General features: G+C 52.6%; 1 protein-coding gene across 1 annotated transcript; it reads right to left on the bottom strand.

The window, feature by feature from the left end:
- Positions 1–9: 9 nt before the first annotated feature.
- On the bottom strand, positions 10–23,900 carry dnah5l (dynein, axonemal, heavy chain 5 like). The gene is made up of 97 exons (XM_055507713.1): positions 23,507–23,900; positions 23,331–23,434; positions 23,079–23,267; positions 22,937–23,011; positions 22,754–22,828; positions 22,265–22,336; positions 22,082–22,183; positions 21,736–21,922; positions 21,444–21,609; positions 21,271–21,364; positions 21,104–21,202; positions 20,817–20,998; positions 20,618–20,737; positions 20,443–20,548; positions 20,268–20,363; positions 20,099–20,194; positions 19,851–20,024; positions 19,692–19,781; positions 19,462–19,617; positions 19,245–19,384; positions 19,023–19,174; positions 18,743–18,950; positions 18,576–18,663; positions 18,383–18,506; positions 18,130–18,290; positions 17,972–18,064; positions 17,793–17,896; positions 17,620–17,716; positions 17,467–17,547; positions 17,083–17,337; positions 16,861–17,010; positions 16,661–16,779; positions 16,439–16,575; positions 16,209–16,371; positions 16,001–16,112; positions 15,802–15,930; positions 15,532–15,731; positions 15,310–15,463; positions 15,123–15,233; positions 14,881–15,036; positions 14,650–14,778; positions 14,347–14,562; positions 14,124–14,270; positions 13,876–14,048; positions 13,725–13,795; positions 13,550–13,657; positions 13,252–13,439; positions 12,867–13,061; positions 12,662–12,796; positions 12,525–12,582; positions 12,306–12,437; positions 11,969–12,186; positions 11,737–11,871; positions 11,489–11,665; positions 11,297–11,386; positions 11,081–11,215; positions 10,883–10,984; positions 10,641–10,808; positions 10,364–10,570; positions 10,054–10,146; positions 9,732–9,968; positions 9,586–9,651; positions 9,364–9,504; positions 9,144–9,275; positions 8,933–9,043; positions 8,715–8,869; positions 8,465–8,586; positions 8,168–8,397; positions 7,935–8,093; positions 7,707–7,863; positions 7,485–7,630; positions 7,179–7,313; positions 6,999–7,100; positions 6,818–6,931; positions 6,543–6,710; positions 6,366–6,470; positions 6,171–6,284; positions 5,923–6,099; positions 5,661–5,855; positions 5,432–5,587; positions 5,186–5,368; positions 4,855–5,025; positions 4,514–4,765; positions 4,320–4,446; positions 4,130–4,251; positions 3,913–4,062; positions 3,667–3,831; positions 3,357–3,574; positions 2,473–2,528; positions 2,275–2,396; positions 2,041–2,191; positions 1,707–1,906; positions 1,449–1,637; positions 1,219–1,351; positions 942–1,150; positions 627–848; positions 10–545 (listed from the first exon to the last, which is right to left on the bottom strand). The coding sequence occupies exons 1-97, from the start codon at positions 23,724–23,726 to the stop codon at positions 315–317; spliced, it is 14,037 nt and encodes a 4,678-aa protein (XP_055363688.1). The 5' UTR covers positions 23,727–23,900; the 3' UTR covers positions 10–314.
- Positions 23,901–24,306: the final 406 nt, after the last annotated feature.

Here is a 24,306-nt window from a genome sequence, read left to right as displayed (position 1 = left end):
GAAAATAAAAGTTTACTTGAATCACGCGGAAGCAAAGTGACGTCTGCTCTTCTTGTCCACCACTCGCTGCCGTCGGGCTTCTGGGGCCTTTAGACATTTTACTTGAATTACAAAGACCTAAGTTTAAACTAAAAAAATTAAACATCATTAAAGTTGTTGCACTAGTTTTATTCTAACAAACATTAAGTCCTTACATGTTTTTTTCTGCAGAATGAACATTTGAACAAATAATCCAAAAAAATCCTACAAACAAATAATCCAAAGCAGTAGATACAGAAGCGCCTGAGGTCACGGTCTTCACTCACAGTCGCGGATCATTTGCAGTCGCAGAGCAGAGCAGCGCCTCTGAGGGTCCAGTGATCTGCAGCTCGCGTCGTCCTCAGCTGCAGAGAGAAGATGAAGTTCAGGTCGGTGCGCCGCGGCTTCTTGTAGACGGGACACGAGTACAGGTGAGCTGCCCCTGCAGCCGCTGGACGTTTAGCATCGGCTGCACTGGCTGAGCTGACGGCGTAGACGTGCACCACAGGCAGAGGCGTGAACAGAACCTGAGGCAGCAGAGCCAAGCCCCATGATTAGAATCATTCTTATTATTCTAGGTGTGGACATTAATGCAGGCACCCACTCACCTTGGCTGGAGCCTCTGTGAGCTTGGCACCTCGCCGGTCCCATCCCGCCCCATCCAGAAACAGACCATAAATGTAGACTCCGCCCACCTCCTCTGGGGGCGGGGCCGACACATCCTCCCTCATCATCCTGGTGACGTCGTTGCTAAGGGTGACGGTGTCCAGGACCCAGCCCTTCGACAGGTTGGCGCGTGTCGTCTCCTGACGCATGGCGGTTAGAAAACCCTTCACACACACGCGCCAACAGTTAACCACACATTCAAACATGATTTTCAGTCTTCAGTCAGCCTCAAATGTGCTGGTGCAGCTCGAGCCAACCTGCGGGTTAAAGAACCCAGTGAGCCAGAACTGGTTTGGTCGTCCGGTGCTGATCCAGATGCTGAGCTGCTGGTTCCTCTCCAGCAGCTCGGTGAACCAGAAGCCCAGCGTGGCTGAGGGCCAGCTGAGCCGCAGCCACAGGCGAGGGATGCGAGCGTCAAACATGCAGTCCAGCGCGTCCCGCAGATCTTCCGACATTATGATGGTGCCTGGCGACGGACGCGTCAGACGTCTGGTGCCTGAGAGGCTGCATTTGCACATGAGCGCTGGGACTTACCATCGATGGCCAGGTTGAGGTCAGTGAGCGTGCTCCGTACAATGCTGAGGACGCGCTGCATGCGGTCCAACTCCTGACGCAAGAAGATGTTCATCGGCTGAAATGGACCCATCTTCTGCAGGTGACTTTTCACCTTCAACACACAAGAAGTGTTGCTTCACATTTGGACACGTCTCATTTTTGTCGGGAGGGTCCTGTTGGAGGAAGGGTCCAGGCCGAGCTGAGCTCACCTCGTGTGGCACGTAGTCAGGCGGGAGCTTCTCCAGCATCTCAGCGGCCAGTCGCTGGACGCTGGCCTCCCGGGTCTCCCCAGCTCCACCGCCACTGTCCTTGGGTTGGATGTTGATAATGGTGCTCAGCGTGTCATTGGCCAGGTTGGTCTGATAGGTGATGTCAGCGTTAGGGTGGAGTCCAAACACCTGCAGGAACAAAGCCTTTAATGAAGCTCCTGGGCCGATCCTTTACTTCCTTACTGTGCATGCACGGACCTCGGGCGAGTCGACCAGCGGCAGAGCCTCGATGTGCTGCAGGATGTCCTGGACCGTCTTGGTCTTGCTGGGGAGGCTGTAGCCCTTGTAAAAGTAAAAGCTTTCACTGAACGTGCTCTCGCTGAACCAGACGCGCGTGAAGGTGTTGAGGAGGCGTTTGTCCAGGTCGTCAGTCACTCGGCCGCCGTACTGGACCTCACCTGGCGACAGAGGAGGACACAGCTCCATCATCTCCTTGTTAATCTCATATGTAAAGTGACAGACTGTGTAGAAGTGTTTTTAGATCTTTAGGATTATGGCCTCTCGCAGAAACAGATACGATTTAAGTTCTGACCCAGCATGTAGCGCAGGCAGTTCCAGTTTACGCCTCTCTTTGAGTCCAGGTCGTCCAGGTGGTTCTGGACAAACTGCATGCTGGAGGTAAAGTCTGCCTGGTTGAACTCGTAGGGGATGTTCCAACCGAGAGGACCAAACTTACGACGCTCCTACGGGAAGAGGACAAAGCCACTGAAGTCCAGTCAGATAAATGTAGGAGATGTTTCATCCTAAACCCCAGCAGGTATTGTACCTGGACAGTGGTGTGTAGGAAGGCTACGGCGTAGAGCAGAGGCTTCCACTGAGGCAAGCTGCTGATCTCCAGCTGATCCTGAGTGACGCTGCTAAAGGTCCTCTTCAGACCAGCCTTCATTCCTGACGAGAAGCAGGAACGTAAAGGACGCATTGAAGCGAATGCAAAGAGTGGCAGCTACATTTGTCAGTTTCTCACCAAGAGGAGGTTCGTTGGTAAACTTGATGGATGACTGTAGGAAGGCGATGGGAAACCTGAAGATTCAACATTAAAAAAAACTTAATTAAGTAACTTAATTAATAATTAATTAATCCCAGAGGGACATTACTTTGCCCATTTATGATCACTTTCACAGATAGAAGGGAAGATTGAAAAAGCAACAAGTATCAAGAAAGACATGTAATATATGTTTAAATACACCCACATATACATAAGAATAAGAAAACCTTAGTTTTAGTCCCAAAGTCGGGAAATTTCATATCACAACAGCACAATAAGTGAAAAGTACAGCAATAGAATTAAATTAAGTTGAGTTGTCAACTAAACTCCACATGTACTAAAGTATACTACACAGATACAGGTGGACCCTTCCAGGAGGGGATGAGTTGTACAGGCTGATGGCCACTGGTAGGAAGGATCATGGTGGCATTCTGTGGAGCACCTAATACAGATCAGCCTCTGGCTGAAGGTGCTCCTCTGTCCAGCCACCACACTGTGTAGGGGGTGAGAGGTGTTGTCTAGGATAGAGAGGAGTTGGACCAGCATCCCCCTCTCAGCTACAGCATATAGGGGGTCCAGCTCCACCCTCAGAACAGAACCAGCCCTCCTGATTGGTTTGTCCAGTCTGTTACTGTCTGCTACATTTATGCTGCTGTCCCAGCAGACCACAGCGTAAAACACTGGCCACCACAGACTCATAGAACATTCTCAGCATGGTGCTGCAGACGTTAAAGGACCTGAGCCTCCTCAGGAAGTACATCCTGCTCTGAGCCTTCTTGTTTATGGCTGAGGAGTTATTTTTCCAGTCCAGTTTATTGTCCACATACACTCCCTCCACAGTGTGATTACACATCATCATTTACCTTGGATGCACGTCGGTCGTCAGCCAAACCCGGAAACCTTTGTGCACGCTCTCCGCCGTTGCCATGGTGACTGTCTCCAGCAGCTCGTCCAGGAAGTCCAGTCCCAGGTGACAGTTCTGGAGGAGGAGCCAGCCGCCGTCAGTCATGCTGTTGGCCAGTAGCCTGCGAGCATGAACGTCCTGGCCCTGCCCCATGGAGATGGGGCGACATGGTGCCCCCTGCAGGCAGAACCACACTCAGGCATTCTCCTGCTGTATTCCTATCACCATCAACCTATAATCTTTATTTCTGCCTTCCATTATTCACTCACCTTGCTCTTTGCCAGTCGCTCTATGTTCTCAGTCGGGTCAGAGCCCATCGACAGCAGACAGACCATCGGTGTCCTGCTGTCACTCTCGGTCAATAGAGCCTCCAGGTCCAGGACCAAGCCTTCTGCATACTGCTGACCCAGAGACTCTGCGATGTAGCGTCGCGCCTGTGCAGCACACAAACTCCAGGTTTAGTGGACTTCTGAGTTTGTTTGGTCTATTTGAGAACACTAGCACTCTGATCAGACCTGAGCAATGGTTCGGTCCGGACACCAACTCCGGATGAGCAGAAGCTTCTGGAAAATGTTGAGTTTTTCCTCATAGCCATTGGGCAGCACGGCGTCTTCCGGGGCTGGGTGGTCGAACCAGGTTCTCCAGGAACGCTCGTTCTGGCTCACCTGGATACCGCAGCATTCAAACCTCTGCACATCTACTCCTGATGTAGATTCAGAGTTTAGGTCCTACCTGAGTCAGGATCTGAGTGAATGGATGCAGGCTGGAAAGCTGCACCAGGTTGAGCCAGGTCTGATCCAGGATCCAGCGCCGTGGCTTGGCTTCTACAGAGTTCAGATCTAGAGAAGCTCCACCTACAAGCAGCAGAAAAAAAACAGTAAAAGAGAAAAAGATGGAGACAGGGAGGAGGAGGAGCGGTTACCTTTGATGAAGGTGAGCACCTCAGGGTGAGAGATGCTTTTTGCCTGCAGGTCGATCTTGAGGGCCAGGAGCAGAGTGAACAGAAGTTTGTGTTCCTCATAGAGGCCTCTGGCTGTGTAGCAGTAGACCTGAAGGACAAGCAGGCAGCTTGGTAAATGTGGACCATTCAGATTTATGCAGGACTAAATGACAAACCTGGTAGGTGAGGAAGCTGATGATGTTGCTGATGCGTTTAGACGTGAGCTGTGACTTGGCTGAGTTCTGCAGGAAGGAGTCGAACAGCCCCAGGAACTGTCGCAGTGACGTCTGGTACATGATGTTCACCAGCGACATCTCCACGATCAGGAAGTAGAGGATGCTCCCCCTGGTGGCCACCGGCCGGTACTCCTCCCTGGCGTGGTTGATCTTCATCTCTGTTTCCGCAGCAACCGACAACTTCTCACTCACCTGGAAGTCAGGATTGTTTAAATCATCTTTTAGTTAGTTGTTGTTTTTTAGGTCAAAGGCCTTGTGGTCAAGCAGCGGAGACGCTTCACCTCCTGAGCCGTGGTCTTGGTGACGCGCAGCACCTCAATGAGAGACTGGTCCTCGACGAGGGAGCCCTGAGTGCTGGTCAGCCGGAACAGCAGACTGTCCTCCAGCTCCTGCATCTTCCTTTTGTTTGACGTCACCTCCTCCAGGAGCTTCACTCGCTCTGCCTCCAGCTCCTGGTTAGGGTCAAGGGTCAAAGGTGAAACATGTCAGATTGTCACCAGTGCAGTGTTTGAACACCGAACAGCATTAGCTGTGGCTCAAATGTAAAAGTAAATAAATTGTTGTCCACAAAGAAGCAATGATGCACAATTCACTATTCACTAGTGTCTGGACCTGTTTCTCCAGCAGGATGACTCGTCCCAGCAGCTGGTCCTCCAGGCCTCGCTGGGTCACGGTGAAGTCCACCACGGCCGTCCTGGCGCTGACCTCGGGGCTGTACGCTGGATTGGCCAGTTTGGTTGTGATGTAAAGGGCGAAGCCCTTCATCACATCCACCTCTTTATCTCCTACCTTGACCTACGGGAGGGAAGGAGCAGGTTATGGAGTCATGTTTACTGTTCCCTGCTGTCTCTGTCTCACCTTATAAGTAGACCCAGACTTGATGTAGTTCTTGTCTAGTATGTTGTCCAGGACGGGATCCAGTTCCTCCCCTACATCCTGCAGCAGAAGCGGCCGACCCAGAGACAAACTGTCCTCCAGGTGAGCACGGAAGTATTTATGGTTCAGAGACGTCACCTGAGATCAAAGGCAGGGAGACGAATGAGAAGTGTGAAACCTCACAGAAACGTGTTCTGCGCTTCATCCTCACCTGGAGCTGCTTGTCTCTCTCTCGGTTCCGGATCCACGTCTTGCCTTGGCCCTGTGGGTCTATCAGCAGAGGGTAGCGGGACGCCTTTGTCACCACGATGCCGTTCTGGATGGACAGGTCATCGCTGGGTAAACCCTGCAGGTTCCACTCGCTCACGGTGGCATTGTCCACCAGCAGACCAGTCACGTTCAGGTCCTGCAGAGCAGCACGAGCTGTTACATCTGTTCAACTCTGCAGGGAAGCAGACAGGCTCAAGTCTTACAGGACTGAAGGGGATCTTCTTCTCCTCCATCTCGTTCTTCCACAATTCCAGCAGGAGGCTGCGATACTCCTGGTTGAAAGGCCCAGCGTAGGACAGAAACCCTGTGGACAGCAGCACGTCTCCAACCAGGTGCTTGATCTGGGTCTGGAAGCCTGCGCTGCTGTCCGTCCAACGGACCTGAGACACAGAAGGCGGATGAAAGGCTGAAAGTCAGAAGGCTCCGCGAGCGAGTGGGGGTGAAAGCCGACCTTCTCTCCTCCCAGTCCATCGATCAGAGTTTTGGCATTGGCCATTTTGCGGCGACAGGCCTGGGCGTCATCCTCCAGGTCCTGCTTCTCCTTCATGGCGGCGTCATAAAGCGCCTACAGGTCAGTGGAGATGACGCATTCAGAGATTAACCTGAGTCAGACTATAGGAAGGTGTTGCTAGCTCATATTTTGAACCTGCACAGCATCTAGTTCTTGTTGTTTTTCATCCAGCTGCTCTTGAGCTTTGGCCAGTTCAGCCTGAGCGACCACCAGACGGGCCTCCTGCAGTGTCAGGTTGGCCTGTGACGAACAAAGCCCAGAGTCAATGACCCCGTTTTGAGAGGTCGAACACCACCAGGCACAACGTCTGACCTTCAGAGGCAGAACCTCCTTGTTGATGCCGAAGAAGTCGACCATGGCCTCGGTCCAGGAGCAGAGCCCGGCCACGTTGCCACAGTTGCGTTTTGCCGACTCCAAGTTGTAGTCGTCCATTTCCAGGTACGGAGCGAGCAGCTCTACCACCTCCTCTGTGATGGTGTCCTGCAGCACAGACCTCATCATGCTCTCAATACAATCGGAACCACTGAGGTGGTTTGGATTCTGGGACAAACTAAAGAATCTATCAGCTTTGTTACAGAGGTAGGGACCTTGCTGAAGTGGAGCAACATGCTAAGGAAGGACGAGTTCTGCATCAGCTTCATGGCCTCAGTCCACGAAGGTCGTACACACGGTCGCTCAGGGTCAACTGTCACTGTGTCAATCTGAGGAAAGCAGGATCAAGTGAGACCATGAAAGTGAGAATCCTAGAAGCTCAGCTGACAGACTAACCTTCCTCTGGAACAGCAGCAGCACAGCATCCATGATCCTCATGATGAGATGGGGAGGTTTCTGCAGTTTTCTCACCGTAGCGATGTCTCCTGGTTTGATGGTCTGCAGAGGCAAAGACAGCAAAATCAGGTGGGTCCGACTGAAGGATCCCAGGGGGCGCGTGGTGGTAACTTGTTAGACCTGCAGTGCAGCCTCAGCAGCCTCCAGCGCCGGTTTGGCAGCCTCCAGTTTGGACTCGGCGACACTTTTATCAGCTTCAATCTCGTCAACAATAAGCTGAGCTTTGTCCTTCACCTTCTGGACCTGCTGCTTCACCTGCAGAGGTGTAAAGTACACAGACATGTTGGCCACTGCAGGCAACACAGACACAGACACACATTTCAGTCTGCGTCCAAAGCGGCTCTGTCCGAACCTTTAACCTCTCAACACCTGCAGCGACTCATCTTAAAGAAGAGTCACTGCTCTTTCTTTGGTCTGGAGTCTGACCTTCTCAGCAGCCTGAGCCTTGGCCGTCACCTCCTGCAGGACCTCGTCTGCCTTCTGGGAGGCGACAGCCAGCTCCTGCTCTTTCACCACCAGCTCCTCAGAGAGCTGAGACACCGACTGCTCTGCTTCCATTAGTTTACAAAGACCTACACAAAGCAAAGGCAGATGATGACTGCCTCTGTCAGAGGAGAGGCCAGCTCCATTGCAGCTGTTGTTGTCTACCTGTCCTCATGCGCTCTGCCAACGTGCCCACATAAGCAACCTTCTCTGTGTAAATGATCTTGTAGCTGTCGATGAATGACAGGTACGATTTTGGCGTCACAAACGTTTGGCGACGGAAACGCTCAAAGTATTCTCCACATTTCTCCGCCACCAGGTCCTGGGAGAGAGAGGTCGTGTGATTAGACTCGTGACACCTTAATGATGCATAACTCATAATGTGAGCCCCACCTGGAAGGCTCCCATGGCCACAACCACGCTTTGCTTTACGGCGTCTGAGCAGCGAAGGTCCTGGTACTGAGACAGGAAGTGGTGTGAAACAGCCACCAGGGCGTCCCGGGGCCAGCGCTGGAACCAGTCCACGGTGCAGCCCGAAATCAGACCTGGGAACTGTTCAGCTCTAAAGTCAGAGTCAAATGGGACCAAATGAATGCAGCTTCATTTAAAATAAGCCGCAGTCTCACCTTCAAGGCACGAGTCCGAAACTTTTCCCCCACAGGTGAAAAGCAGAGGACGACGTGGAGGTTGCTCCGCACTCGGGACAGGAAGAAGTCGTAGAGGTTTTCTGGGGTGGGAGGTCGGCGAGGCTGCTGCCGCTTCATCACAGCAACCAGATCCTGCATGATGTCGTCCAGCTCATCACGAGCAAACAGGTTGGAAACTTCACCGCTGGCCAGAACGTTGTTCATGTATTCTGAAGAGAAGAAGTGTGACATGGAGGAAGAGCAGGATGCAGAATGTTTATGAAAACATCCAGTTACCCAGAAACGCTTCGTCCTTGATGTCATTGTCCGTGAAGAGGAAGGTGACTCCTTTCCCCTGCTGACCAGCGATGCGATACAGAGCCTTCAGATCCTCCAGCAGGTTGCTGCTGCTGTATGACCTGCAGTAACCACACAGTGAAGCTTTACAGCGCCGCCAGGCCTCCACCCGTTAAAATGTATCACATGTATGAGTTACTGCTCCAGTGAAGCTGTTCTCTCTAGTCCCTAGTCGACATGGAGTCCTGACCTGGTCAAAGTGATCTGGAAGGTTTGGTAGCCTGCGATGAATGACGCCAGCCTCGTCAGGCTCTGCTTCCCAGAGCCCCCGACCCCGACCAGCAGGGCGTTCCCCTGTGGCGTCCTCAGGATTCGTGAGATGCGCATCAGGTGCGTCATTGCATCCTGGAAAGACACAGACGATGTAGGAAGCAGCCCGTTTAATGCACAAGACTCTGTTCTCTGTACCTTAAAGAAGACCAGGTCCATGGTTCCACCTCTCACTGCCTCGTTGTACTGCTGCTGGAACACAGACAGACGCTCTGCCAGAGCATCCAGAGACGGGATTGGTTCGTACACCTGTCAATCAAAATGATAAATCTATTCAGATTCATCATACTAGAAGCAATAAACTTCTGGTAAAGACACTGATTAAGTGTAATGCGTTTCACATTTGGACCTTCGGCGCCTCCAGCTCTGTGTCTTCAGGTTCTTCACCCGTCACCTCTGGAGCTTCACGCAGGAAGTCCACAAAGCAGCTGTCCCACTGAGCATGCTCAGTCAGGGCCTTCCCATGATCCTCTGCTGTGATCTGAGCGAAAACAAGTTTAATGGAGTTGTTCTGCTTCACATGGATACAGTCATCGGGATGAATTAAACACAGAATACTTGAATGGCACCTTCTGTATGATGTCGCTGAACGTGAACCTGTCGCTGCTGTCGATGAACCGGTCGGCGATTACTCGGCTACACTCATGATGGAAAAGAGCAGAGAGCAGCCACGGGTCCTGACATACCTCAGACTTCACCGTCAGGATGCCCTGGACCACGACACGCAGCTCATCATTACTTTGAATTGGTACAGTAGTTGGAGTGGAACTATGTTTGGCACTGCATTCTACCTGCCAAATGCGGCTCAGGTCCCTCAGGTTGAAGATGTAGTGAAACTTAGCAGGAGACGGCAGCATCTGAAAGACACAGAGGACAAAGCCTCTTACTGCATCAACATCCAGCGGCTGCAGGTAAAACATGTTAAATGGGTTCATACCCTGGCCTTCACCGCCTGCCACACTCTCCTGGTGGTGGGAACGAGGGCAGCGGCCAGTTGGCAGACCTCAGCCGGGAAGCCTCTCTCTGGGCAGAAATACCCCTGAGCCACGGTGCCAAAGATCTTATCAATGGAGGAGTTGGAGGGCAGGGTGCAGTTAAAGATGGAGAACTGCCTCTTCAGACGCTGAGGGATGTCATTCCGACCGCCACCGGGGTGGATCATGGCCGCCACCAGCTGTTAGAGGTGATTTTGATTAATGGCTTATTGTTCATTGAGGAGAGCAGCAGACAACACCTGGCCTCAGTCTCGAGTGTGTTACCTGGACGTCCACCACGGTGATGAACTCTCCTGGACGATCTAAACTGTAGAAGCCTCCTTGTTCCATCAGCTGACGCACAATCTCATTGGTTATCTAAGGAAGGCAGACACAGACATCAGAATGACTGGACACATGCACATCTGGAGGAGCTGGACACAGAAGCTGAACTTTGGTTCCTGGCTACAAATCCAACTTGAAGAACAATGGTTGCCTAAGAGTTAGCAGGAGAAACAAGACGCTACATCAAGTTCAAATTTCTTTTCTAAAATAATAGACCAACACTAAAACAGTGAGAGGCTGTGAAGCTGACCTGGTCTCCCCACTCATTGATAACCGGCATGTTGATGTCGTCGATGAAGACAGTCATCCTGCGCCCGGCCGGCGGCCCGTAGGTGGCGCCCATCCGCTTATCGATGTAGCTCTCCATGGTTCTCTGGAACATGCTGGGCAGCGTGGCTGAGGAGAAGTTCACTGTCTTGCTGAGGTGGAGCTCGGGGTTGAGCCCGCTTGTGTAGCCCTGTAGACAGAGTCGGGGAGAAACACGTGGCGCGAGAGACGATGAGCGCTTCATGCTGGTCCGTTCTCACCTTCACCATCACGGTCTTAGCAGTTCCCTGCTCCCCAATCAGCAGCACAGCCTTCCTCTGCTTCATGATGGTCTGCATTAGGAAGTCCGTCCTCACATTGTCCACGTTGGGAACCAGGATGGACGAGTAGTCGGGGACGTGGTCTCTGGGGTAGACGTACTCTGGGACCTGCAGTGGAGCAGTGATGAACAGTCACAGTTCGCAGAGGTGTGAGACTTTAGACACTGCAGTTGTCCACAGACCTTGTTGGACCAGTGCTCCCACTCGCCCTGCTCACTAACGGTGAACTCAAACATGGTCTGGTCATCCTGAGTGTGTGGCAGGTCCAGATCAGAGCCGTGGCCCTTCAGACAGAAGAGCAGAACAAGAGCTTGTCCAAAACACTAAATGCTTTCAAAAGCAGCGACTGTGGAGGCTACTGATCAAACCAAAGCTCACACCTTGATGAAGGCCTCCATTTTGGCTCGATCATCCAGCTCCAGCAGCGCCCCGAGAGACCACATGACAGCAAACACAAACAGTCGTCCCACGTTACCATGGCAACCCTGTTTGTCCTCCACAGCTGGGAGCAAACCCTGGAGGAAGGTTTCAGAAGCAGGAAAGCCTGGATCTCGCTGGTCATGGAACTCACCAAGGTGATTTAACTGGGACTGTACCTGCAGCAGGTCGATGGTCTGTCTGATGTACATACACTCCAGCACCTGCATCTTAGGAGCCACAGCCGTGGAGACAAAGTCCAACAGGTCCTGCAGTGGAAACGTCGGGTTACCTCACACAAGCAGTGTCAGATGTTGATGTTGTTGAGCAGCTGTTTGCTGGCTGGATAGTTTGTTCCTCTACCATCTGACCTGGTAGCAGCAGGTGAAGCAGCGTCTCAGGGCGTCCGCCTGCTGTTCTGGTAGTGTCTGTAGCCAGGCCTGCAGAATGGGACTCCAGCCGAGCACAGAGGAGCTCATGAACACCATCCCGTTCCTGGACACAGTGGCAGGGGACGCGTTGTCGATGTTGTGGGGCTCAAAGACGACCTGGACACAGAACGCACAGCCTTCAGCCTCCTGCCACTGAGCCTGTGAAGCCTGACGGACGCTGGTGTCACCTTGCAGCAGGGAGCCATGGGGATTCGGTCTCCGTTGGCCAGTGTCAGAGTCTTATTGTCGTCCAGAACAGAGTTCAGATTCTCGATCCATATGGCGTCGACCGGACCGTCCAGTACAATCCAGACGTGCTCCCCCTGGCGCACACGTATCCTTTATCACGTGAACTGCTTTGATATTTGTATCATCTCGTGCAAACAGGTAAAAACTAGGAGTAGGCAGCAGACACTGAACCTTCTTGGCTTTGAGAGTCCTCCTCCACAGGGTGGAGAAGACGCCGTCGGTCCAGTCGTTGGTGGTGACGTCCAGTGTGCCAAACATCTGCGAGGCTGTAATGGCCTTGGGGTTCATCCTCATCTCACGGTGGGGAGAGCCGCAGTCTGACATGGCCTTCATCAGCGTGTGGATGCAGGTCGTCTTCCCGGCGCCGCTGGGCCCCAGAGCCATCATACCTGCACCCACACACATGTCTACGCTGAGGATTTGTAACCAACTCATCACCTGTCTGCAATCAGATCTGACCACAAAACAAAACACTCAAAGTGTCACCAGTAGAAACACTGATCCGTACCATGTCTGACCCTCTGCGTCTCATAGAGCTGAACCAGTTTGAGGATCCAGGGGGGGTGAGGGATCAGACCAGCCTGCTGAGCCTGACTGCAGATAGAAGCCTCCAAGTCTGGATACCCTGCTTTATCCAGAACTAGAGAGACAGACGGATCTCAGGATGGCAGATGGCAGATTAAAATGAGTAAGTTAAGCTGAAGTTAGACGCGTGAATGTCACCTACCGATGCCAGGGAACAGATCGTTGATCAGGCTCATGAACAGAGGTTCGTCCTCGTCCACCTACAAACATAGAAGCAATGCAGGACACTGCTATGGAAACAGCTGTGTTGTTCAAGACCATCAGCACACAAAGATGTACCAGTTTGGAAAGGTTCATGTCTCTGAGGACCCTCATCACCACAGTCTTCTCTGCTTCCGACGGGTTGGATCTCTTCACGGCTCCCAGTGTCCTCAAAACTGACAAGATGTTCCTCAGACCAAAGTCGTAATGGACCTAAAGACGCAGCCGTTATCATGCAGTCAGATGTACACGGTGCTCAGTTTGAGGCTCGTTGACCTCTGACCTGTTTGGAGAGCTGCTCCTCACACAGCTTGTACAGGGTGTAGAACTTCCTGCTGAGAACCTGGTTGTCACGGAAACCAGCACTGGCCAGTTTGACCCTCATTATGATAGCTCGGTCAGGGACCATCATGGCCACGGTGCGGAACTGAATCTTCAGGTTTTCAGGTAGTTCCTGACGACCCGCGTACCCAGGGTTCTGGAGGTAAAATGGACAGAACCAGTGTTTGAGGTAGAGAACAATGTTTCCTTCAGTTAACTGACAGAGCCTCTGCGTTCCTGTCCCCAGGCTTCCGTCCCCCTGTGGTGCAACTATCAAACATCCAAAACTAACCCTAAGCCCTTTTTCAAATCCTGCTGCTGATGCTGATGGAGTTTCACACTGTTACCATAGTGAGGAAGATGCCAAACTCAGGGTCCATGTCAACCACGTCTCCGTCTGTGAAGATAAACTGTTTCTTCTTGTTCTTCTTACACTGGAGGACGATGTAGATCTGCTGAGCGGCTACGGACAGAACCGGCAGCTCGATGCGGTTGAACTCGTCAAAGCAGCCCCAAGCTCCAGACTGGGCCAGGCCTGCAGACACACACAGAACAGTGGATCCCAAACGAATCCAGAGGTTTCACGTCCAGAACCACATCCTGGATGATGACGGCTGTTCCACCGCACTAGACACACATTCACACCTTTGTAGATGCGTCCCAGTCCTCGATAGTCCATCTGGTCTGAACAGTTGAACACCACCACATACTTCCCCAGACAGCGACCCATGTCTTTTGTGGTTTCTGTCTTACCTGCAAACACACACACATCATCCGTAACAGGGTCCAGTTACCAGCCGTGAGCCACTGTACCTGTTACCTGTTCCTGCTGGTCCAGCCGGAGCCCCTCCCATGCTCATCCCCAGAGCCTGGGACAGAGTGATGTAACACCTGCACCAACAGATTCAGCGCCATCATGAAGTCAGGGCTGCAGAGTCAGGTATCGTCAGACGTCAGGCGTGTGTGTGTACCTGTCAGTCAGTGGTGTGATGACCAGTCTGTCCGTGCAGCCCAGGTATTCGTTGCAGTAGATGAACTCAACATCTGTGATCTGGATGACACATCTGTCTGCATCCTCCAAGAAGTAAAACCTTGACTGTTTTTGCCAGTCAAAGTCTGACGCAGAACGTATGTTTAGTCGCACCTGATGGAAGGAAGGCAAACATAGAAAAAAACTTCCATCCATTTTAAACAATGTTTCTTCCCTCTGTTCACCCACCAGCTCATCAAAGATGTCTCTCTGGTGGACGTGGATGGTGATGAGCGTCTCATATTTGGTCCTCTCATTCTTGCTCAGCTCTCTGGTCGTCATGTCGATCAGCTCGTTGAGGAGGTCCAGGAACTTCTGGTTTGTTGTGTGCATGATCTATCATCCAAGCACATAGAGAACGATGAGGATACTGCATGATGTCCTGTCTGTCCTACTTTCAAAATAAAAGTACCTTTTTGTCAGACTTGCTAAGGGTCAGCGCATCTTCTGCATCTCTGGTCCAGAGCATCTGAATTCCAAGCAGGCCGACCTGAGCTGGATATGCAGACTGGAAGTCCAGCAGCTTCAGACCCGGGTCGCTGACGGCCTGGTGGGCCTGACGGATGATGGCATGTAGGGTCTGCCTCACACCAGCTAGAAGCTGTCCTAACCACATCTCCACATTCCCCTGGAGGAGATACACAATAACAATCCATTACCACAGACACCGAGTACTCACAACTTCAAGCTCAAAGGACCAGGAGCATTCATGTACCTGAGCCATGACAGGTTGACCGAGGTTCACAGTTTCTCCTTCTTGAGACTGAAAACTGATGATCTGGTCGTAGAGTTTCTCATTGAAAACAACTCTGTTAACGTTGTCGAACAGACTCAGTAGATGAGCCTGAAATAGAGATGAGAGACATGAAACGCTTCTGTCCAACAACAAGTAAAGAAACTAGGAGGCAGAATGTGAGTAGAGGAGTGTATGTTTGCCATGCATTGCCTGTATAGTATGTGAGTCAGAGGCCTGGCCCAGAATCTCCAGTAGAGCAGGGTCAGACACGAAGAAGAAACGAGGAAACACCAAGCGTTTCTTCTCCAGGTACCCGGATAGAGACTTCTGACAGAGCTCCAGCTGCTCCAGCAGGTGAGGAAGCAACTGGAGGAGAAAGACGAGAAAACAAGTTTATCTAACCATGATTCCCAAGTTTACACGCAGCAGCGTCAGGATGGGAGCCGTAGCACCTGGCTGAGCATCTCGTCTCCCACGCAGCACTGAACCACGTTGGGAACCTCGTGGGCTCGCTGCATGATCCTCTGCCACGACTTGTCGATGTTCTGAAAGCGCTTGGCCTCCTGTAAGACGAAGAGTCAGGGATCGAGCTGCTGGAAAACAGGACGAGCACGGATGCATTTGTAGATTTGTTGTGACCTGAGGGAGCTGTTTGGCGATGTCTCCGCCCACAAACACGGCCTCCAGGTAGATCCAGAGGTTCTGAACCGACAACCACTTCTCGATGGTCTCAGAGGTGTTGGAGAGTTTCTGCACCCACAGCTGGATGGACGGCTTGAATGGAGCGTTGTACCTGCAGGACACGACCGGCGCTTGGTTTGCTGTTCTGCCTTCAGGTTTATTACACCAGCATCTTCTAACCTGTTGCTGAGCAGGGACGCCAGCACCATCAGACTGTCCTCCATCATGGAGATTTTCTCTGCGGTCTCGGCTCCTTTCAGCAGCAGTTCTCCTCTGGTCCTGAAGGTGGCGAAGGTGAGCGTGTGGCTGCTCCACTCGGCCACCACGTCCCTGAGCTTGGCCTCGATGTCTCGCTCCTTCACAGCGCTGATACAAACATCCTGACACACGCATGCCTCATCAATCACCATGAACTCAGCCTCAGCCTCAGCCCGTCAACACCTCCACTACCTCCACGTCCTCTTTGTGTTTGAGGAGCGGCGCCTCCATTATGTTTCTGAGGGAGAAACTCTCCGACTCCACCTGGAAGCTGTGAGCAGTCAGCTCACTGATACGCGTCCAGTGTCTGGGCAGCATGGCCTGAAGGACAGAGAACCCGGCTCAGAGGACGGTTAAACACTCTAACCTGCCTCTGTAGGCACCAGCAGACCTTGTTGGCCATCATGTAGAGCAGAGGGCAGGTCTCAGTGAAGTCATCGATGGTTCTCTTCAGATCTCTGAAGGCCTGCCACTCCTTCAGCGCTTTTGGAAGCTTCCGGATTCTGAGAACAAAAAGAGATAAAATTTTAAAGAAGAAAAGACTCATTGTGTGAAGGTAACACGTCCTGAGGTCTTGAATGACTTCATACATGGTTTACCTGTTCTGAAAGTCCTGCAGCTCAGTGTTAATCTTCTCAATGTTGAGGTCGGCCCACAGGATGTCATAGTAACCAGTGACGCTGTCAATGACCGAGTTATACAAAGTGTAGAGCTTGGACAACAAGGACAGTTCTCTCTTGATCCTCTGCAGCTCTGGGTACTCTGCAGGAAGGAGGCGATGCGTTAGATGCGTCAGGAGGGGAGTGACAGACAGTCGGTCATACTATACCGGTAACAGGCAGCCCGAACAGCTGCTCTCCTCCAGAGTAGGTGATGTACTTCCTCCACAGCTGATCAAACTCTGCCTGGAAGCTCTGCAGCCGGTCGCTGGCCTCGACTGGAGACACGCCCTCCTGCCCCGGCCCCCTGCACACGCACACACAGAGCCTCCATGTCCTGCACACGTTGACCAGAGATGCTGCATTGTGGGGAAGCTACAGTAAGTGTGTACTTGTTGTTGTAGGCCGAACAGAAGCTCTGGACGTGGGCCTGAAAGGTCTGGACTGAAGACAGCAGGTCTGCCTTCATGCTGGGCTGCATCTCAACCAGACTGTTCTGGTTCTGCACTACCTGAAATCACAACGCACACAGGTCTGACCCTGTTGGCTGTGGCTGAAGGAAACCAGCTCCAGAGCATCTCCTTCTTCTCACCAGGGCATTGAGGTTGTTCCAGGCGTACATCAGACCATCCACACGCTCAGCGTTCCCATCATTAAAGTGTAGTTCATGTTTGTTGAGCAGAGCAAAGGATTCTTCCACCGGGCCAATGGTGGCGTCGATGCGAACCTCCGCCTCCCGAACCTCAGACAGCGAAGGAATGAAGGTAAAACCCCACACTACATGATGAAGACTTTGCAGTGTGAAGGTCCAGACCTCTCTGAGCGCTGCCATGGCTCCTCGCACGTCCTCCAGGTCTGTGATGGGACGCTGCAGATGCCTCGTCAGTTTGTCCACGAACGAGAAGATCTCCTCCATGTCGGCCGAGGCCCGATGGTTGAGAGCAGACCCGAAGGCCCGTTTCCACAGACGACTCTCCTGAGTGAGCCCCAGCTTCAGCTGCTCGGTATCAAAGACGATGGAGCCCACGGTGCAGAAGGACGGGAGCTCAGAAATCTGCACCTCCAACCTCTGTAGGAAGAGAAAGGGATTATGGGAGAATTAATGAGTTTGTCCTCCAGACTATATTTTAGTTTCCTCTCATCATTTATGACGATAATGTGTTAAATGATGCTCATTAGGTGTGAGTCATGAACTCACAGAGTAGGAGGAGATCTGAGAGCTGAACTCAGTGAGTGAGGGGTCAGACTGGAGGAAGGACTTCACCTGCTCCTCTGGGTCCTGAACACACACAGCTGTTAGTCCCGCTCAGCCCCTTCAGAGAACATCAATAAACGTCACACAAACACTGACCTGGTTCCACAGGGAGGAAAAGTGAGCAAACTCATTCAGGGTGTCGGCGGCCTGAGGTCTGAGAGACGAGACGATGGAGCTGAGCTGAATCACCAACCTGCTCCAAACAAAGCAGAGTTGTGGTCAGGTCCTGCTCCGTTAGCCACCGTCCACCCAAACCCGGCTGGACTGACTTGGTGATGTCTTTGTGCTCGGCCAGCTGTCGGTCCAGAGGCCTCAGCACCGGCGGCTTCACCAGGATGTCGTCTCCTGCGTCGCGAACTGCTGCCTGCTCCACCTGTGGCAGGAACAGTGTAACGCTGGGATGTGCTTGGCTGTCTGCTAATAGGTGTGTTACAGAAGGAGGCTTGACCTGCTGCTGCTTGTACTGCAGGTGAGAGTAAGTCCACAGAGGAATGTCTCTGGTCACCGACAATAGCACGTTCACCAGCTTGTTCAGAGTAGTCTGAAAAACAGTCCCATCAGGCAAAGAGCTCAGCGGAGCTCATTAGAACCAGGAGAAGAGAATACCTGAATGTCATCCAGACTGGGTCTGAGGACGATGTTGGGGATGGAGAGCTGGATGGAGGCCCTGAACAAAGGAGGAGGTGATGGGCTGCTGTAGGAGGAGGCTGGCTGGTATTTGAGGACGTGGAGTCTTCTCCTCAAAGCATCCAAGGAGGATTTGGTGGCTGTAAATGAACAGAGATAGTGAAGCATCCAGTTTGCTGCTTCGTCACAGCAGCCAGAATGCTGGGAATAAATGCTCCATACTGGAGCCCACCTTTGACCAGGGCTTCTGTGTTGCGGTGGCAGAGTTGGCCGATCAGGTTGTAGAACCGACAGGGAAGACAGGACTGACAGCGAGTCTTCTGCTTGGAGTCAGGATGCAGACACTGGAAGGACCCCTGTGGACGAGAGGAACAGAGTAAAGAGGAGCTTCTCTGTGAGCGTGGCGTCAGGTCTGAGGGCACCACCTCCAGATTAACCGCGTCTGTCGGCTTCATCTTCCTCTTCAGCTCCTCGATCAGCTCCATCACGTACGTCTCCACCTGCTGACTCTGCCTGTGAACACAACAGCACCCACACAGGTTCAGCTGACCCATCAGCTGATTCAGGACAGGGCAACAGGCTGATGCGCTACCGCTTCAGAGTGACGGCAGCAGCTTGTGCTGCGTGCTCCGTCTGCTGCAGCAGCTCCAGCGGTGGCAGCGGAGAGTCTTCAGGCAGGAGCAGCAGGCGGCAGGACGACATGGCCTGAAGCAGCCGCTCCACGCGGCACTTCAGCACGTCTGTCGAGACTCTGGCCACCTGGTCCAGTTCGTCCAGAGCCACATACACCTCGTCTACGACTGAACACGTCAGAGGGATGAATTATTACAGTCGCCGCTCGACCGTCCGGCTATTAATCCATCAGCGCATACATTCATGGGTGTTGAGAGCGGTCCAGGACAGGGTGGTGAGTCCAGGAGACAGAGACGCCTCCACTCTGCTGATGAACGGCTGCACCAGAGGCAGGAGGAGAGGAGGAATCCTGGCTACGGCCGAACCGTAGTCCTGAAGCAGCTGCAGCAGCCTGGACAAGCAGAGGAGAGGTTCACGGCGTCCTGGAACCAGCAGAGCAGCATCCACACAAACAAACTCACCGCTGGGACAGAGCTCTGACTCCAGCTTCTCTTCGCATCATCTTCACAACCACGTTTGGCACCGCCAGCCCCAGTTTGGTCATCCACCTGGCTTCTGCCAGCACCTCCAGCACCGCTGGGTCCAGGTTCACAAGGACCTCCTGAAAGTACAGACTGCTTTACAAACCACCAACATACTGTACTGTATCGTACACCAGTTGGGTCGAGTCCTCTGTACCTGGCTGTGCTCGTGTCGGACCAGGAGGGCAGCGCTGAGGAAGTGTGAGGCTCTCTCTGCGGCCTGACTCCAGCCGTGCAGCTGCAGCACCTCATACTGCAGCAGCACCGTCGCCAGCTTATTGTAGCTCTGGATCACTTTACTCATCTCTGGTCCCTGATCCAGACCCAGGCCCACGGGTCAGTGAGTTCGTACGTATTAGTGACAGATGTGATGTGAACAGGTTCTACCTTAAGCTCGTCAAGCTTCTTCTTAAGGATCAACATGGGAGCTTCTGTCTTCCTGAACATCTGACGGCACCACAGGATCCGACCCGCCACCTGAGACAGAGCAACCGTGTCACCACATTCTCAAACACACCAGTCTGGTTCAGGTCTAAGTGTCGGTACCGGCGGCAGGTTGCGTCCGATGGGCGGCCGCTCGCTCTGCTTCTGGTAGGTCTTCTTGAGCTGCTCCAGCTCTCGGCCGTAACGCTGCAGCAGCAGCTGGTAGTGCTGCTTCAGGTCCAAACAAGCCGTCGGACCCGACTCAAACACGGCCAGCAGTTCTAGCATCCGTTCGGTCTGACACAAGATAACTCCCGTTCAGTCCTTAGTAAAAACATTAAACCTCCAGCTATGAATCAGCATGAACTCACAGTGAGAGACTGACGGAACCAGAAGTCCAGCAGCGACCGGAGAGATTGGAACAGGGCCTGGACCTGGAGCTGGAACTCTGCATAGTCACTGTCAAACTGACACACAGACACTGGGCGTCAGCTGCTCAGTCAGACGTGGGACCGGCTCAAACGGAGCCTGTGACGTTACCTCCAGCCTGCGGTGGTCCAGCACGTCGTAGCTCCTAGACTTCGTCGTAGTCACAATGTTTTGGTAGCGAACATAAATGTTCTCCACACCCTCGACCTGCAACACATTAGTAGCCACAGGAAAATGAATAAAGTGTGTCTCAGATTGTTCCTCGCTAATATTTAATCCATCTCACCTTCATGTGCTGCAGAGCAGCCAGACTCTCCATCGTTGACGCCATGTCAGCGATTTTCTCCAGCCGCCTGCAGAAAGCGTCAAACTTCCCGAAGATGTAGTTCTCACTGAAGACAGAGACAGAGGTCAGCTGGTGGCTAGGTGAGATGCTGAGGTCGCCAGGCGTCAGTGTCCACCTGAAGTCAAACTGTCTGTCCTCAGGGCGCTGTCTCAGCTCATCTCGGACCGTCTGGAAGCTCCTCTGGTACTGGTTGTTCAGATGGCAACACGTAGAGATTTTCTGCAGCAGCTCCGGCCTTGAAGACACACGCTGTCATTTAACAGGTCTGGTTCTACGAATCCAGTCTGGACCCGGCTGAGCTCTGGTCTCTGTACCTGCTGTGGTCCCAGATCCGGGCCACGCCATGCGACAGGTAGCTCCTGCAGGTGCTGATCATCAGGTTGGTGACCTTGAGCAGCAGAGAGGTCATCCTCTCTGAGGTGTTATAGTACTGAGACACGCTGTGGATCATCCGGACACTGGTCATCAGGCCAGGAACGTGCTCCAGCATGTTGGTCTGTGAGAGAGAAGAGGAAAAGAGGGGAGTCCACCATGGATTCTGTTTTGTCTGACTGTCGCAGGTTTGAGTCCAGAAATGGATTAATTCAATGGCTTGTTTTACCGGAGAGCATTTCTCCAGAGGTCTGAAGAATTTGTCCAGCGTGGAGAGATACTTGACGTTGTCTTTGGCCTCGTTGGCCACAACGGTGATGTCTCTGTCCTAAAGCAGAGAGGACATGTAACATGTAGCAGAACCTTTCATGTTAACGTTTGCACTCAGAAACTGACCAGCTCTCTCCAGGTTCGCAGGACTCTGGACTTGGCCACCTGAAGAACTCCCAGAGTCCTTTTCACCTCAGGACGCTTCACTGCCTCCATCAGACTGACGAACAGACAGAGTGTTACCCACAGATTAGATCCAGTAACTTCTATTAACCCAGGCTGTGAGGACGACGGCCGACCTGCTGAAGGTGACCAAGCGTCTCTTCCAATGCTCCAGCTCTGCTGATGGTCCCACATCGTCCGCCTCCTTCCTCATCTGCTCGCTCTCTGTCAGCACCTGCTTGATCTGATTGGTCCACACTGAGGCCACACCCTCCAGATGCCCCACCAGCTCGCTGTTATTGGCTGATCATAGTGAAAGGGCATTGAGTTACGGCTGGCCACAATGGGAATGGGTCTCTAAGTGTAGGATGTAAACCAGGTGTAAACACACTGACGGGGTCATTAGGTCAGTGAGGTCACCCGTCCTACCTGCACAGGTGTAGTCCGCAGGGCAGCTCAGCTGACTGATTTCATCAGGCAGATCGACCTGCTGCAGCTGGAACTGGGTGTCGATGTTGGCTCTGGCTGAGTTCAGATTAGTGACGAACTGGTCCACTGACGACAGGAAGGACTGGACGAATGGACTGGAAGCGTCCTCCTGAGCAGGACCCCACGTCTGGACAGAGAATAAGCACAGCTGGTGTCACACTGTGTTTCTTGATGAAGTGGTCTGGCAGTGAGGGAACCTTTGCCCGTCACACTCTCACAGGCTTCATGCGAGGCAGATACAGGAAGCAGCCAGTCCACTAACTCTCTGCTGTCGGTGTGTTCTTACCTGCTGAGACTTGAGGGCCGGTAACATGACCTGAGCCATCAGCGTCTCCAGGCTGCTCAGGATGCCTCCATCGCTGGCGTCCAGCAAACCAAAATTCACTTCCTATAAAGAGATGTTTTCATTTCTTCTTTACTTCTGCTATGAAAGTGAGACTTTCTGACGGCTTCCATCCATGGTTCTGACCTGCTGTACGTTAGCGGTGGTTATGGGCTTGTCCGTGGTTCTCAAGAAGAACAGACACTTCCCCAGTAAAGGCTGGAAAGACAGAGACAGAGGTTTCAAGGTAAATGAGCCTGTTCCCAACTGATCCTAGCTCAGAAACGCTACCCAGGCAAAAGTAGCACAATGAACCAGAACCAGATGTGTTGAGATGCTCTAGTTCAACGATGCAGCAGTTCGGATACTCAACTCAAGTGTTTCCTGTAGAGGCACTAAACCTACTGCTCAGGCTCAATGGGCTAAACAAAGCAGAACCATAGCAACAACGGACGGACCCGTGTAGCAGTGATTACATCTGAGAAGGACAATGGTGAAAGCTGAGCAGCGCTGCTCACAGAAATCTCATCTGGTGTTTAGCCTTGGCTCCGCGGAGCTACTGTGCTGAGACACACTGTGCACTCAACATGACATGCATTGTTTTCTGCCCAGTGGGAGACTGAAGGGTGGACTCACCTCTGACGTCCCTGTGGTGAGGAAGAGTTTCTTCTGTGTCACTGCTGAGGACGATGAAAAACTGGAGGAAAGACTCTGACGAGAAATCTGGTTAATAAAAACAGAGATGACGTGAGGGCGATGGGAAACGGATCACATACACTGATAATTATGTAGGTTACAGTTACAGTATTCATTCGTCACCTTGTTCACATGCTGATAGAAGAAAATCAGCTTCCTGGATCCATGTGCAGCAAAGAATTCATCGATGACACTGAACTGGAAGAACATGAGTCAATGAGAGGAGGAAGCTCAGGGAGGTTCTAGGAGGATTCTGGAACACTACCTTCTCATCAGAGAGGAGGGCGTCCTCCACCTCCTGCTCCCCCAGGCCCACGGCGCTGGCCAACCTGCCCACCAGGTATCGGTGTCGAGCATCCAATGCTGCTCGTCGCTCCTCCTTCAGGGCCCTCGCTTGCTTCACCATCTCCTTCCTCGCCTCGTTGGACAGCAGCATCGTCTTTTTAGCCGACACCTGCACAGGCACAGAGGTCAGAACCTGAACAGAACCTCGGCCGAGCTGCTAGGGTCCACTCACCGTGCTGCCTGCGGTCGTTGGGGGGACAGACGTGGGGGAAGACATCAGCTCGAGGGCTGTGAGGTCCTGGTCTCCAACGCGTCTGTAGACTCTGGCGGTCGAGTCTGGAGGTTTGAGAAGACGGCTATGAGACAAACACATAACGAACCACAACAGGGACTGGTCTTAGTCTGCACCTCTGCGGAGGTTGAGCGCTGGTGCTTGGAGTCTGGCTCCTTCGTCCTCCTCTCCATCTTCCCCAGGCCCATCCTGATTGTCCAGCCCACGACCACGGTTCCGTTCTGCGACCAACTGGTGCCCGTCCAGGCCGGGATCAGGGCTGACCGCAGGGGGAACGATAGACACTCGTTTCCTCTGTGAAACCTTAACGGGAGCCTGAGAGTCTGGATCGGCCATCTGTCCACTGAGGCCGTGTTAGCACTGAGAAACTGGTTGTAGGTTCTAGTTACTATTATACTGCCCATGTGCCGTTGAGCCACAGTCTGAGGTTCTGAAGCTACTCTCCTAAATAGGCAAAGACTATGATTAACCTGCTGGAATAAAGCAGCAAAGAAACAGAGACAGAGAGGCACTGAACCCAGGTCGTCAATCAGAAGTTTGACTGTTACCATGGTGACATGAGGGGGAGGAGGGTTGGTGACTGGCAACAAAACACAACAAACCTGCCTCCACTGAGCAGAAGAAAGGAATCAGTTCATGTTAATATGAGATGCATTTAAGTGTAGGTGGGTCCAATGAAACCAACAGAACTTACTCTGCTTTTACACTGAACATTGAACCATGTTTACACGATGGACTCGTTCTAATTAACACAGACTTCCACGTCTTTGACACATAAAACTCACTCATGTTGTGTACTGATGAGCATCAGTGGGAACGGCTACATGGAGGCTCCACATGATGGAGCTCCAGCACATATTAACATGATGGGTGGATGACGGATGGACGCAGTCGTCAGTCCCACTTCCCCACAGTT

This window comes from Betta splendens, chromosome 4, assembly GCF_900634795.4.
Source record: "Betta splendens chromosome 4, fBetSpl5.4, whole genome shotgun sequence".
Lineage (NCBI taxonomy): Eukaryota > Metazoa > Chordata > Actinopteri > Anabantiformes > Osphronemidae > Betta > Betta splendens.
The sequence above is the reverse complement of the archived record's forward strand: the minus strand, read 5'-3'. Positions and strand labels throughout refer to the sequence as shown.